Source organism: Gossypium arboreum, chromosome 4 (assembly GCF_025698485.1).
Source record: "Gossypium arboreum isolate Shixiya-1 chromosome 4, ASM2569848v2, whole genome shotgun sequence".
Taxonomy (NCBI): domain Eukaryota; kingdom Viridiplantae; phylum Streptophyta; class Magnoliopsida; order Malvales; family Malvaceae; genus Gossypium; species Gossypium arboreum.
The window spans coordinates 101143019-101160078 of NC_069073.1; the positions used below are offsets into that span (position 1 = coordinate 101143019).

The 17060-nt window shown below is 32.5% G+C and overlaps 1 protein-coding gene across 2 annotated transcripts; it reads left to right on the forward strand.

The window, feature by feature from the left end:
* Positions 1-15363: 15363 nt before the first annotated feature.
* Positions 15364-16858, forward strand: LOC108488404 (uncharacterized). Of its 2 annotated transcripts, none has more exons than XM_017792685.2 (2): positions 15364-15732; positions 16039-16858. In XM_017792685.2, exons 1-2 carry the CDS (start codon positions 15495-15497, stop codon positions 16305-16307), a joined length of 507 nt encoding a protein of 168 aa, XP_017648174.1. In that variant the 5' UTR covers positions 15364-15494; the 3' UTR covers positions 16308-16858. The 2 variants fall into 2 exon arrangements, with proteins under 2 accessions (XP_017648174.1, XP_017648175.1); XM_017792686.2 differs by having other exon boundaries at positions 15371-15657.
* Positions 16859-17060: the final 202 nt, after the last annotated feature.

The window sequence follows — 17060 nt, forward strand, 5'->3', positions numbered from 1 at the left end:
GCTATGTAAGTATATAGCCATGAGTAATGGCTTATTTTGATATGTTTTGTATGAATGAGGTTAAGGTTTCATAGTTGTTCAAATGGTTATTTGAATTATGGTAAATGATCCATATTGTTTGGTATTGTTTTGGCATCTAATTGATTCATGTTGTTTGGTATTGTTTTGGCATGTAATTGACTAAGTCAATGATAGTAAATTGAGTTTTGGTATAGATGAGATTATAGTGATATGAATTGTGCATTTTGGTTGATGTTTTTGCCTGCCTAATTAAATGATGAAATGGTACCATTTTGATTGTTTAGGTGTGCATGAAAAGGGGTGGCAAATTGGCCTTGCAAATAGCCTATTTTTATCCACACAGGCAGAGACACGGGCGTGTGTCTCAGCTGTGTGTGACACACGGTCATGTTACACGGCTGTGTTTCCCCTGGTGTAGTTATTAAAATGAAGTCAGTATGCTCCACACGGTCTCACACACGGGCATGTGACTGGCCGTGTGGTACAAGTCAGTATACCCTCTAATTGCCACACGGCCTAGCAACACGGTTAAGCACACGGGTGTGTGACTTGGCCATGTTGCATAAGTTAGTATACTCTCCAGTTTTCACACGTTCTAGCACAGGGGCATGTCTTTGACCGTGTGATGCAAGTCAGTATGTATGCTCTATTTCCACACGGCCTATGACACGGGCGTGTCTAAAGCCGTGTGAGGTACACGGCCTATTCATACGGGCGTGTGACCCCTATATGGTTGAAATTTTATTAAGATTCCAAAATTTTCTTATGATATCGGTTTACTCCTGAACCACTTCTAAAGCATGTTTAAGGCCTCGTAGGCCATTGTAAGGGACAAATTGATTGTATTGAATGATTTATGAGAATGAATACTGTAACATCTCGAATTAGGGCTTAATCAGAATAGTGGTTTTGGGACCACAAATCTGACGTTAATATAATTAACTTATGATCATTAAGAGGTCTAGGATATGAAAGTAAGCATGTGTTAAAGTTTCATGAAGAAATTCTATGTGTAAGGTGTCCAATTGGAAATTAGGGACCAAATTGAATAAATTGCAAAACTTGGATTCTAGAAGCAATTTGTATGAAATTTATTTGGACAAAAATGGGCATGCATGGCAAAATTTTGGAAGTTTAGTAAGGGAGGACATTTTGGTCATTTGGTAATAAACTAAATAAAAAGGAAAAAATCAAGCTAAAATCAGCTCATTTACTTTTCCATGCTGCCGAAATTCCAAGGGTCTCCATAGCTAGGGTTTTCAACATTTTCAAGCTCAATAGTAAGTGCTCTCAAGCCCCGTTTTTAACGTTCTTCATATTTTTTAGATCCTCGTAACATGCTCTCTCTATTTCTACCCATATTTCAAGCTAGGGTTCACGTTCAAAAATTTACCCATGCATGAGGTGTTTGTGTTTTGATGATTTATAGAGGAATATGAAAGTTTAAAGGATAGTAAACAACTCTTACTAAGTAGTTTTTCATGGAAATGGCTTAAGGGACCATTTTGTAAAAGTTGTGAAAATGGGTAGAAAAATGTGAAATGAAAGAAAATGTGGGCTGCTATAGGCAAGAAAAATATTCGGCTAGGCTTGGGTAACTTATATATTTCATGCATTTCATTATACAAGCTTTAGGACTAAATTGTAAAAGTGTGAAAGGTTAGGGGCAAACTGGTCATTTTGCTCAAGGGTGAGTTTTAAATCCTAAAATAAAAAATGTGATGTATTAATAATCAAATTTTATTGATATAGACCCCGAGGAATCAATTCTGGACGTCGACCGTGGAAAACGAAAGGTTTCGAAATAACCGAACTACGAAACCGAAACAATTACCAGGTAAGTTTGTATAACTCGAAGTAAACTCTAAATATACTTAAATATGCATGTTCTTGAATGTATGGAAATTTAGATATTCATTGCATGATAAACCATGAAATGTGGTAGTGTAATTGAAAAGATGATAAATGTCCCGGTTGAAATAAAAAGGGGAATCCGATGGATAAATTATGGCTTACATGACATGAGATCCTACATGTGTTGCAGAAAAGGATTTAGCCCAGGCGGGTAATCCGATAATCTCAAAATGGGAAAGGATTTAGCCCGGACAGGTGTTCCTTGAGTGATTAAGCCTCCTGAAGAATATGGGTGCATTAAGGATTTAGCCAGGACGGGTAATCCGATTGAGGACTAAATTTAGCCTAGAATGGCAATTCAAATCCAAGTTTTATGAGAGAAATTGTCATTAAAGCGAATTTAACCTAGAATAGTAATCCTGACATTGCTCTATGAGTTATTACTACGGGGGATTTAGCCTGGACTGGTAATTCCGCCGCCGTAAGATGTAAGGTTCATGGGAGTGCATACTCGAGATGATCACTTGTGTGACTTGACGGTAATTGAACTATACATCGAGATTTCTGAGAAATTCAATGGGATTAACATGAGAAATAAAGAATGGAAATATTGAATTGATGAGCTCATCTAAGACTAATGATATGATGTATCGTTATGAGACTAACTTGATGATTGAGTGCATGTGATAATGAAACTATTTCATGCTTGTTGGAATTATTTCCTAAATATGATTGTATGCTAATTAACCGGTAAATTTACTTTTTAGTTATCCAGACTTACTAAGCATATAAATGCTTACCCCTTCTCCTTTCCCTGTCTTACAGAGCTCGTGGACTCATGAAAATTGGAAGACGGTTAGAGAATCAACGCACTATCGACTTGTCCTGCTTTGGTAAATAGATACTTCCATTTTGTTTAATGGCATGTATAGGATTTTGGTTATTTTGTTATATGTGTCATTTGGCTAGCCAATGTAAGGGCCTAAATGGTATACTTATTCTTTTGTATAAGGCCATGAGATATGGCTCATATCGATGTAGGTAGTAAACCTACCAATAATGCATATCTATGTTTAAATGTTTCATGAGATATGATAATGAGGTTTATCATGACTGAATGATTGAAATAGAACCTAATAATTTGAGAGTGGATATAGCATATAATGGTAAATGGTTATAACATGACCTAAATGTAAAGTGTGCTATGTTAATCCCTAATACAAAAAGGATAATTTAGCATGTGTACTAAATCGATGAGACGAGGTTGACATGCAATTGGGTTATGCTAAGGTTGTTTAAGAGTATGATTAGACCATGTTAAATACCATTGAAGTCTTTAAGTGTGTATGGATGATAGAGGATGACCAAAGGCTTGGAAAATAGCCTTAAAAAGGTCTACATGGGTAGACACATGGGCATGTGTCTAGGCCGTGTGTGACACACGGGCAGCCCCATGGGTGTGTTGTCTGGTCGTGTGTCCCTTGCACCTAAAATTTTAGGTCAGTTTGCATGGTAGTAAACACACGTGTAGAGACACGGCCATGTGTCTCAACCATGTAGAGGACACGGCTTAGCACACGGTCGTGTACCTTGGCCGTGTGCCTCAAAATGAATGATGACGTCATAAACAGAATGTTCGGGTTTTTGGACACGGGCGTGTCTAGGCCGTGTGAAGGACACGGGTCAAGGACACGGGCGTGTGCTTCCATGTGAAAATACCTGTAGGTTCGAAATGGAAAATAAATCCAAATGATTCAACACGAGTGGGACACACGGGCGTGTCTCTAAGCACACGAGCATGCGCTTTGCCTCCACACGAGCGTGTAAGGCATAACCCTAGAAATTTTTCTATAGTCCTCGGGTTAGTCCCGGATCGTTTTTAATGTATGTTTTGGACCTTGTAGGTGTATATTCGGGACACTATGATGTTGTTTAGTCGGTTTTTAAATTAGAATGAAATTTTATAACCTGTATTTTTCGAAAATATCTGAGTATTGTGTCTGGTAATGCCTCGTACCTTGTCCCAGTCTCGGGTACGGGTAAGGGGTGTTACAAATACTTTATGGTTGATAAATGTATTCTATAAAATGTGTATTGATCGGTAACACCTCATAATCCTACTCCGGCGATAGATACGGGTTAGGGGTGTTACACAGGCCTTGTGCTAGGCCGTGCCAAACCTGTAGGGTATACTAACTTATGCTACATGGCCAAGTTACATGCCCGTGCACTGGGCCGTGTGGAGCATACTGACTTGATTTTTAATTCAACACTAGGGGACACACAGTCGTGTAACTTGACCGTGTGTCATACACGGTTGAGACACGCGCCCGTGTCTCTACCCGTGTAGACAAAACTAGGCTATTTACCAAGCCATTTTGCCACCCAAACTTGCACACAACTAAACCAACCCAATTGACACCAAAACATAGCATATGTATGCATTCATATAATCTCAACCAAGCATAAATTATACTATTTCAATACCAACAACAACAAGGCACACATATACAACAATATGCTATTCCATTTTATACCAAATTCACATTCTCAACTCAACTAAATGGACATTTTCAAACATGCATAATTTTTCCTAAACAAATAAGCATACTAATTTTCAATTAGCAACCATTTGACATCCACAATACCTATTATCCACAAGCATCACATATACATCATCAATTTCACAACACAAGAAATAAGCACTAATATATATACACAACCAAACCAACCAAATTAACCCAACTTTCATGGCTTGTGACAGTCCTAAATTGACCCTAGTCGGGAAGTGGTTTCGGGACCACAAAACCTAGTCAAAAATTTTGTAAAATATTAATTTCAGTGTTTTTGTTATGTGAATTACCTATTGTGAAAGTTGAGTGGTCTAATTTAGTTAATTGGATGCTAAATTATTTAGTTGGGATTTGATTGTATAAAGGAAAATTTTAGAAGTCTTTTTCTTAAAGTGACCAATTGTTAACATGGCTAAAATGTGGGGCTTGCATGTCAATTAGACCCTTTTTATTTTAGTGGACGGCAATGATGAAGGGAAATTTGTATCTTTGTGGTTTTTATATTAGTAAAATAATGATAATTGGTTTTATAATATGAAATGAATAAAACATAAAAACTGGTCTCATCTTCCACTTTCTTTATTTTTCTTTACCGTTTGGAAAAAAAGGGGGAATGGAGTTTTAGTTTTCTTCCATATTTGTTCTGCTGGAAAACCGATTGGAAGAAGGCTTGGTGTCGCATGCATGCAGGAAAAACTATGATTTTAGCTAGTTAGGTAGCTGAAATTTCAAGTAACTCGGTAATCCATCGAAGAAGAAGAAGAGGGCTACAACAAAAAGAAAAATAGAGACGGTAGAAGGTAGGAGAAGCGGGAAAATCTTGGTAAGCTTGTTGGTTCTCTAAATTTTTCTTTATGATATTAACTGTGAAAATTTTCACGTTTGATTTGTTGTGGTTTTATTTAAGACTACCAATGTCCAAATTAGGACACTTGATATTGATTGAATTGATGAGGATTAAATTCGTTCTTTGATGTCTGAATGTTAAATAATGCTTGCTGTCCAGATTGAAATTATGCTAGAAGGTTGAACAATTGTTGTTCAAATGGAATTTTGGAGTGTTTAATGGACTCCATGTTGCTAAAATTTACATGAATAGAAATTTCTAAGCTTAAATTGTAAGAATTTGAGTTGTGTGGTTTAAATTGTCAAAGATGCATTTGGCAATTGATTATAATTTGTTAAAGGGTGTAAAGTATTGATAATTCTAAATGGTACATAGTTAAATGAAGATGGAAGCTTGATAAAATTTTATTTAGAATGGAAGTAGGAGAAATGTGTATTCGGCCATGTTGTGATGAGTTGAATTTGAATGATTGATGCTTTAGTTTATAAATGGTCATTAGATGAGTTTTAAACTTGTTAAAGTTTGATAATTTGGGGGTGTTAAATTGGAGAAAATGTGTAATAAAAAAAAATGGGTTGATAATGTTTGTTTGTTAATTGATGTTTTCACCATTGTCGAATGTGCTTAACATTAAGGCATGATTTAGTTAAATGCAAACTAATGGAAGAATGGAATTTAGCTTTGCCGTACCTGTGTTAAAATGATGGAATTAGTAGGAAATGGGTATGAGCTTGTCAAAATTTTGAAATTAGGACCTTGTGAACTAAATGATATTCGGTAATGGTACTTTTTACATGAGGAATTCGGTGTTAATTGTATTAAATAAGGTTGAGGTAGTTGCCGAATGTGTTTATAATTAAGTAAGGTTAATAATAGAGCAATGAGTGGCTAGTAGAATCTAGTTAGTCTTCTTGTTGTATTCGGCCATGAGTTTGTATAATTGGTTTGTAATAGATTAAATTTGTTTATTCAAGCTCAAGAGCTTAGGAGTCTAATTCGGATAAGAGAAAAGCTACCTAAAGGAATAGTCAATCAGAATCGTTCGACAACTTCCGAGGTAAGTTCTTAAGTATTTGAGTTTGATTCCTTTGTAAGTTTTAAGTTTTTAAATGGGATGAATATGAATTAAGTATATACGTTAAGGTCAATAACTTTTCTAAATGATGGCATATATGATATTATGTTTTAAATATGTGAATGAGAACTTTACAGAGTAAATTTGTATAAATCTGCTTCGGGACAAAGAGCAATAGCGTGTTTTGGAAAAATTACCATAAATTGTGGGAATTGAGTTAAAGGCTGAATAGATTATGTAATTAAAGCTTTATGCGTCTAGTTTCGTATAAAAGAAATCGTGTAAGTAAAGGGGTTGCCAATAATGAGATTTTTTTTTTAAAGTTGTGTGAGACAGAGTCAGAATGGCTCTGAAATCCCCTGTTCATTATTTGGAAAATCATTATAAATCGTACAAAAATGATTATAAGATAAGATTTATATGCTTTAACTCCTTAATGAGTCTAGTTTCAAACAAAATAAACGAAAACATATTTTGAATTCTGTACAATGAGAAATTCAGTTCTTAGTGAAGAGTAGTCAGAATAGTCAAGCAGTAAAATAGGGGAAACTTTAAGAAAAATCTGGTATTGATTAGCCAAACCAAAAATTCTGAAAATTTTGTGGATAGAAGATATACGAGTCTATTTTCATGGAAAATTAACGAGAAATCATTTGGAGTTTCGTAGCTCCAGTTACAAATAATTTAATGACTGTTGCTCAGGAAAACAGCTTGTAGAGAATTTGTGATTATGTTGTAAACATTGATAAAACTTGTTTTAGTTGCTCATAAGCTATTGATTAAACCCATACGTGAATTCTAATTTGTGACATTATAAAATGATATATGAGTGTTAGATGGATCTTTGATATTAAAAATTGTGAAATTGTAAGTTTATAAGTATTCGAATATGAAATGATAGTATGGCTTGAAATTGAATTATTCATTGGAAAATGATAGATGTAGATTCAGCCAAGACAAAGTGTATACATGAAAGTATATGTGGGATATGAAAATATTTGGATAATTGTGATGTGAATATATGAAAATTTATATTTTGATTCAGGATTTTATGTGATGAATGTGAATGTGTATATATGAGATAAGGCCGAATGGCCAATGTGATGAACGTGAAAGTGTATATATATATTGTGGCCAAATGACAAACTGTGGAAGGTGTGTTTTATTAGATATTTGATGAGGCAAATGAATTACAAATATGATAGTCGATGTGAATGCTGTAACATGTGAATAAATATGCATGAAATTCTGTGATGTAAATCCGGGATTTAAGACCCGAGGACTATATGTGGTGACTATATCCGGGTTAAGACCTGCTGGCTTCGTGTGGAGATTTCATCGGAGCTAAAGGTCTCGCCGATAATCCGAGTAGAGTTTAAAGCTATAAGACTTCGCAATAAGAATTGCTTATAAATATATTCAATGCGAAAGGTTAAACAGGTATGTACTCCGAGTCTATATGTGAGCTTGATTTGATCTAAATCATAAGGTAGTTATGTGACGCATACGTGAGCAATCTATGAGATTATTCCTATAATTATGTGGCATCAGATCAGTGTGAAAGGTTATGTGAAATTATACAATATATCTATGTTACATGAGCTCACTTTTAGGTGAAAGTCTATCTGCCTATTGTATATGATGAGATGTGCATATTCGGTAAAGGGATGATATACCCAAAGGAAGAGTGAAATAAAAAATACGAACAACCATATTATAATTTGATTGTTATCTGTTGACACTGCTTAAAACTTACTAAGCATTGTAATGCTTACTCGCTTACTTTGTTTCCTCTGTTTTATAGATCTCATTTGGAAGCTACAGACTCGGGGATCGTCAAGAACTTGTTACACTATCACTATCCACTGCTTGGTACTGTTATGTTTTGGGTTATTTTATGGCATGTGTAGAATAGACTAGTGGCAGAAGAATATTTTGGTTAATGTATATAAGCCATGTGAAAATGGCATCTTTTGAATGTGTACTTATAGAAGTTTAAATTGTATCCCTGGCTGTCTTTAGTATTTATCTAAAGGAATGTTCTTTATTTCTAAAAAAAAAAAAAATCAAAATTTTTACTGTTCTGATATGAGTTTCAAGTCCGGTAATGCCCCTTTACCTATTCCGGCGACGGATACGGGATAGGGGTGTTACATGGCTATATACAAAACCAAACTTTAGACACTTACAAGCCAATTCAAATGGATAAATTCATTACCAACACATATATCAAAATGACCAAACTCTTATACATGACATATACTCAAAATACTTTAGTTCAAAAGTACCAAGGTGATAGTTGGATAGTGTGATGAAGTCTCCGATGATTCCCGAATCCTAGCTAGCTTTCATTTTCACTATAAAACACGAAAAAATAAAAAAAGTAAGATATAAATCTTAGTAAGTCCATATGAAAATAATAAGCAAAACTCACCATTTAATTATCATTCAAAATATGCATATAACATACTATAAAATATTTAATCACAATGTTAACATGTATTCAAATCACCTATCTAACCATGAACTCATTTCTTCCATATGTTCGATGCATATATAGTTTCCGTATATACCTATATTGATACATATCTATTTTTCACCATTTCATATTTTCGATATACCCATTGAACCATTTGGAATAATATAAGATACTCGGGAATCTCGCACCCTAAGTGTTAATATATATAGCCGAAGCTGTCTCAACAAATCTTCATTGAAGTGCCAATACATAGCCGAAGCTATCTCAATAATGCTCACTCTTGAGCTATCAACCGGTCTGCTCACACAAGCTGATGGTCATGACGTAACTACACGGTGTTGCTGCTCACACAAGTTGACTAGAATCCACAACACATGTTGGATAACTCAACCACCGGTAGGACGTACGAACTAGCACCCAAAAAAATAATAACCCCTAATGACATGCCATTCCTATCCTAATCTATTCCTAAGGTTCAACCGGGATTTGCAATGCCGAATCTTCGTCAAATTCGTGTTCACAATTTGTGCAATATTAAAGCATTTAAAACACAAATATAACAATACTTATTACATATGAACTTACCTCGAATGCAAAAATGGTAAATTAAGTCGATTAATCCAAAACACACATTAAGGCACTTTTACACTTTTGCCCCTAATATTTTAACATTTTTACAATTTAGTCCTTATTTCATAAAATCACAAATTCATGCAATTCAACCAAAACCCATGCTAGCGGAATTTCAATTAAGTCCATAGAAGCCGATATTTTTCATTTATTTCACAATTTAACACCAAATTTTAACATTTCACAAATTAATCCCTAATTGGACATTTTACTAAAAATCACTTAACAGATGTTGTTTATCTAACAACAATCATGCATTTTCTACCATTACACATCAAAATACATCAATATTCATCAATGGAAAAACCTTAGACTTTTAATATTTTTGCAAAATAATCCCTGGGCTAGCTAGACTAAGCTGCAACGATCTCAAAAACATAAAAATTATTAAAAATGGATTGAAAAATACTAACCATGCACCAAATTTAGCTTAGCCAAATTAGCAATCTCCCATGGAAGGTTTTTGCTTCAATTTTTGGTGTATGAAAAACCATTTAGGAAGATGACAACATCTTTTTCCATATTTTACTTAGTTTAATTTATTAAATTACAATTTTAACCTTAATTTATAACATTTAAAACACTTAATAATATGTCCAAATATGTCCACTCATATTAACCATGGTATAATTACAACATAAGGACCTCTAATTTAAGATTTTATAGCTATTAGACACCTTTAGCTAATAGAACTCAAATTTTACACTTTACGTGATTTAGTCCTTTTTATCAAATTGAGCACTCAACGATAAAATTTCTTAACGAAAATTTCACACAATTATAATAACATGCTATAAACATTAAAATATTAATAAAATTATTATTTTGACTTCAGATTTGTGGTCCCGAAACTACTGTTCTGATTTGACTAAAAACGAGCTGTTACAGGTAAGTTTTAGGTATTGTGTCAAAAAAGAGTATATATGACTGGAATCTATAATGACATTGTTCAAAAATAAAGACTAGTGAAGAATGATTAGTTATAAGATCTTTTAACATATGCCAGCATTTCATTGGTCAAGGAAAGAATTAATAAGCTACCATTCCATAAGAAAAAAAAATGTTTTTTCAAGTTTTTAAGTATCTTTCACTAGATCAGAAACATCATCTTATGTTTGAAAATACCAATAATCCTAGATTTATAGATTTTTATTCATAGCAATAATAATTATGTTAATTTGTAATATCTCATACTCAGTCTCGACCATCGGTATAATTAGGACATGTTTCGAAACATTTTCTTTACTTGTACAAACATTTTCTTTTAAGAAATATCATTTGAAAGCTTAATAAAAATTCTTTAAAACATATTTCAACCATTCAAGAAGCTTGAGTACATTTTTAAAGTTATTTTTAATAATTTTTTTGAAGGTTTGGACATATCTAAACCATATACTAAGTGTTTGAAGTTTATCGACTTAAATCAATGTCATTCAAGTTAAGAAAAATTGGAATTTTATGATAACTTAATAAAAAAATTTAAATAAAATTGTAGAATACGATAAAAATCATCTTGATAACTTTAAAATCACCTTCAATCATTAAAAAGCTTTTTGTGGGTGATCGAAGATGTTCGGGGTCACTTCTAGGCCTTGGAGGGGTCAAAACACCCAAAATAGTGCAAGAGCCCTGTTCAAGCAATAAGGTATTGGTACCTTGGGCATAGGTACCAATGCCCATGGAATTGTAGTTTTTTTTACTACTAACTTGTTATGGTCCTATACTTATGGTGATGTAACGACTCAATAGTTAGAGGTGACAGAAAATGTATTTTCATAAAATATTTACAGAGCTATAATGGAGGCGAATTAAATTTTGATTAAGTAATTTTTACGAATTAGGAGTTATTAAGGTACAGGAACTAAATCGCGTAAGTGCTAAAAGTTGAATTATAGATTGAAATTAATTAAGGGACTAAAGTAATAATTACACCACTAAGTAAATGTTGATGGACAATGGTGGGTAGTTAATGATGATGATTGTCATAAAAATTTATTAATTAAATTATGAAGCATATGTTATAATAATAATAATAATAATAATAATAATAATAATAATAATAATAATAATAATAATAATAATAATAATAATAATAAATGAAAAAAATAAAAGAAAAGTGAAGAGTAGTGGAATGAAAGAGAATGAAATACATTTCATACAACCATTGTTCGAAAGTTAGGAGAAGAAAAGAGAAAATCGAACGGCCTTGGGGGTTTGAGGTTCAAATCCAAAATTGGCTAGTGCAATTTAGTCATTTTCTTGTAATTTTTACATTTTTGGAGTCCCGATACTATAGATTAGTCGACTCATGTTATAAATTTTAGAATTATTTGAGATTTTAGATGTTACCATTGTTGAGTAGTTAAAGCTTTAGGGGTTAATTTGATAGATTTTTAAGTTAGAGGTGAAAAAAGACTAAATTGTGGAGTTAATTATTGATTTTGAGTAATAGGGACCAAATTTTGAAAAATTCAAAAATAAGGGGAAGAATTGAAAATAGGGAGCTAAATTTAGCTTAGAATGAAATTAGTATATAAATTTGAGGTTAAATGTGGAGATTAAATTAGTCTCAATTTAGGGACTAAATTGAAGTTTTAGCAAATATGGTATAAAATTTGAAATTTAATGAGAATTGAATTGTGTAATTATTAATTTATTTTTATTGTTTTATTCAGTAATTAACATCGTCCCGGAATCCTCGAGTAAGAAGGGGAAAGACAAGTTCAACGCCGAGTAGCTCAGAATATACGGTTTGTATTTTTATAATCTGAACTAACCTATAATTTGCTGCATATTGATATAATTGTCATGGTAAGCATTAATGTGCGATTTGTGATTCGATTGGATTATTAGAATCGATTGTTGTTTATGAAAGCAAATGATACATAATTGAAAAGTATGTGCATTTTTATATTTGTGTGAGTTGGATATATATATATGTATAATTATATATAGTATAAATGTGAATTTGATACATTGGCTATAATTGAAGAAGAAATAAAAACCCTATTCACTGTTTTGGGCTAAGTAAAATATAGATGGCATGCCATAGGATAGGAAAAGTTCAGGGATTACTTCGACTTTGAGTCGATAAGGCACTGGGTGCCAATTTACTTCGATTTAACCGATGAGACACTGGGTGTCAATTTATGGTAGCACTAGGTACAGTTATTACTTCGGATTTATTCAATGAGGCACTGGGTGCCAACATTATTGAATCTCTTATCATATTATAATGTTTACCTAATTTATTGTAAATTACTTCTTCTTTTTTATAAAATTATCGAATCTCTTAAAATATTACTAACAACGTGTTTAGTTGACTATAATAGCCATGGTTATTCAAACCAAATTAGATCAATTAGTTGGATCAGTTGAATTAAGAACCAACCATTATATCGATTTGGATAAAAAATTTGAATCAAATTTTGAGCAAACCACTCATAACCTGTTGAATCATGCTAAAAAAGCGGTTGAAACAATAATATTAATATGGAAAAAATTATAAATACTTTTTGGTGAACTTTGGGTAATATATTTGCTAACCTTGTAAGTTGTCGATAGAGTCAACACATTATTAAATGTGGACTAAAAATGTGGAAACGTATGTATAGTTATGAAATTTGGAAATTTGGGTTAGATATGAGAGGTCATAACATCCCTTCTCCGAGATTACTATGAAAAATGTTGGCAAATAAATGAATTGATTATCTTGGTTTATACAAACTATAATATTAATAAAGAGCATATTTATGAGGCCTAAGTTAATATTGTAACGTCCCCTAACCCTATACCGTCGCCGGAACAGGGTTACGAGACATATTTTCAGAATTTTTCGTTTAGTCATTAAGTACAGTTTATTCTTTAAATTCACCCATGTTCTGCTGTCTGACAGTTCCGACCCTTCTTCACTAAAAATTAATTATCTCACAGTACAGAACTCGGATAATATTCCTGTTGATTTCTCTTGAAAATAGAATCATTACGGATTCTAAAAATATAACTTTAAGCCTCTAATTATTTTTCTCCAATTTTTGGTGATTTTCTAAAGTCAGAACAGGGAAGCCTAAATTCATTCTAACCTTGTCTTACAAAACTCATTAGATCTCATAATTTACAATTCAATTGCTTACACCGTTTCTTCTATAAGAAATTAGACTCAATAAGCTTTAATTTCATATTTTATTCATCCTCTAATTCAATTTCTACAATTTTTGGTGATTTTTCAAACTTAGACTACTGCTGCTGTCCCAAACAGTCTTAATGCAAAATGTTGATTTTCTACTTTAATTTCAATTTAATCCTAACTAAATTCACTTATTTTCTATCTTAATTCATACTTTATTTCTACTCAATTTTTAACCAAAATTAGACATAATTATCTATTTTTCATCATAAAACCATAATTTCGAAATTCTTTCAATTTAGTCCTTAAAGCATAAAACTTATGAATCACTTTACAATTCAATCCTTATTTCATTTCTAACTTGAATTTCTAGCAATTTAGCCCTTAATTCATCTTTTTGTTCAACAAGAACAATGTCTTATAATCAACTATCTTACAATATATCAACTTAACTTCATCAAAACCTTGTTCTAAAATTTCTAAAACATAAAAATTAAGTAAAAATGGCTAAATTGACTTACCTATTTAAGCTTCAAGCATCAAACCCCCAATTTTTCCTTTTGGCCTAATTTATAAACCTTCTCATTTTTTCAAAACAATCAATTAAACATCTATGAACTTTTAGCACTCAATTGAACCCTTAAAGCACATAATTGGCTAAATAAGCCCTTTGATGATGTTGATCATAAGTATTTAACAGTAACACTAATGTGGTTGTTAACAAAGAATAAAAATTCAAAAAATAAAATAACTTTTTTTTAAAAAGAAAAGTACACAACAAATCTTTTTCACGTAGAGCAGGTTTTCCCTCAATGTAGAGGCCTTATAAGTTGCCTAGGTACTCCCCAGATCGCGAGTACTGATAGATATTGGGTCTATCCATCGGCCTTCTCTAATAGGGCACTCAACCATCCCATGGTCAAGTGCGCAAGAAAAAAACTAAAGCAAGAACCAGACCCGATCCACCAATCAAATCAGTGAAAAACGCTCTCCATTTTCACTTGGCTTGAAGGCTTACACAAACAAAAGAAGTGAAAAATCAATTTCGACAGGACGGACTGAAAGCACCAAGTCAGAAAGAAACGAGCAAGTGTCGTGTGCAAGTGTGGCTTTCAAGCTTGTCTCCCTGTTGCCTTAAGCCTGGAGACCGGGGGTGCTTAGGACCAGAGGTGCTTGCAGACCGAAACTAATTTTCAAAGAATTTCATGGTATTTTTGCTAAAATTTTTCAAATTTCCTTAAAATATAAAAAATTCATTAAGAATAAAAAACCCTAAAATTTTCAAAAGAAAAAAATCATAGAATTATTTAATTTTTATAAAATTTTAACATTTTCTAAATAAAAAACTTAGAATCCGATTTTTTAAAATTTTATGAAAAATTTTAAAATTTTCAAAGATTTTTTAAATTTCATATACTTATAATTTAAAAATATATTTTTAATTTTCAAAATGTAGACTATGAATTTTTAAATTTTTTAATAATTTTCGAAGTTTTAATAATTTTTAAGTTTTTTAATTTTAAAACTTTCTTATATTTAAAAAATTAAATTTAATTGATACATGGCAGAATGTCATTGTTGATTCAAATTTTAACACAAAATATATAGATGGGCAACAGAATGAAACTACAAAAGTCAAACTGATAAAAAGAAAATGTAAGTATCAAAGTGATAATTTAACTAGTACAAGAGCCAAAGGATATATTAGGCCAAAAACTGTTCATACACCACGTGTCACTAAACAATGACTGGAAGAATTTGAGGTGTCAGTTTCTCGTAAGGGATAAGAAAATAAAGGAGCCAAAAATTATGAAAATTTGTTTCTTCTTTTTTGTGGGAGAGAAAGGCTGAAGCTAAGTGTGACTGGAATCTACAATTTTCAGACGCTAATGGATATTCGAGCTGGAATCGGGAGCTTAAAATCTCAAAGTTTTTGGAAAACTTTCCAGAGATCTATTTCTTCATGTAATTTTCCTTGTTCCTCTTTCAAAACTTTCTGCTCCAAAAAGGACTCTCAGCAGCAACCTCAACAGAACGGTGATGATAACAATGGTATGAAATGTCGATCAGCTTTGAAGGCTCAATATCTATCAACCCACCTTGAATTTCACTTAAATATCGAAAAGGGTATTTTGCTCTTTGTTTGGTTTTTGTTAATTTTGCATGTCTATCCAGTATGTACATTTTTTTTTTGCAAGCCTGGAAGGTAAAGACGAACATAATACAACTTTTGTATGATAGTAAGCGGTATTGCAGCATAATGCAGTCCTCATTGCGTATTATATCTCTGTTGATATGAAAAAAACTTCTGGGATTAGGATTAACTTCTCTATGTTGGTATAAGATCAGTTTCTTATGATACAGACAGTTCCTCCTTAATTTAGATTGCCCTAACATTGATGCTTCCACCAAATTACTGTTGAACATACTCAGGTGATAAGTTCTCAACCGACTGGGATAAGGCATGGTCGAATTTCAAGAAGCAAACCAAAAGGTCCTTCCTTTCAGGGTTTTCTCCTAACAAGTATGTTACCTGGAATCCTAGACAATCGAACTATCCCTTGTCTGAAGAGGTAGATCCAATAAAGAGAACAGAGAGGTCGAATCTCATGTTATGGACGAGTCCAGGATTTACTTTAGTAGGAGCAATAATAATAGTCTCATTCCTTTTGTTGTATACCATTCTTGCACCAGTTAAGTGATCTAATTTTCCCTATCAGAAATGTCTGTCCATTTGCTGTAAAAGGAACATTGTGTTGGAAGGAAATGAGTATATGCAGAAAGACAACTCAAGTTTCATTGCGAATGTGTTGACATTTAGCATAAACTAAATGAGATCAACCTGAAAAGTAAGTTTGAGTTCCAAAATCCATGGTTGAAGTAATCATGTTAGCTAGTATTCTCAAGGTCAAATGACTTAACACCGGAGTCTGGAGAGAAAAATATTTCTTCTACACAATACATCATAGGATAGAAAATGCTTTTATCACTTCAGGATGGCAGGCAAATTGCAGATGCTGAGCAGCAAAGTAGACATTCAACTGGGATTTTGAGCTAAGTTTTTTCTATGAAAGCAGAACAGATACATAAATGCATGCAACTCTGATCGGACAATGACACAGCCAATGATGATGTAAAGCAACGGAAATAGTTAGACATCAGTGTACATCATGTTATGGCAAAACTTAAGAGACTTTATGTTACATGTCAATTAATTATTATTAAAGTAATGTATTATTATTTTATTAGAAAATTTATATTTATGAGTATTTTATACCTTTTAACACGTCTATTTTTATGGTATTAAGTTTTAGGAGTCTTTTCTTTACGGGTCTAAGGGACAATAAAATTAAGTCGGAATTTATTCTAATATTCAACATTCACTTGTTTATCATAGATTAGATCATTTGCGACAAAGAAATAAGAATCAAGAAAAAAGCTCTGCTATGACAAAT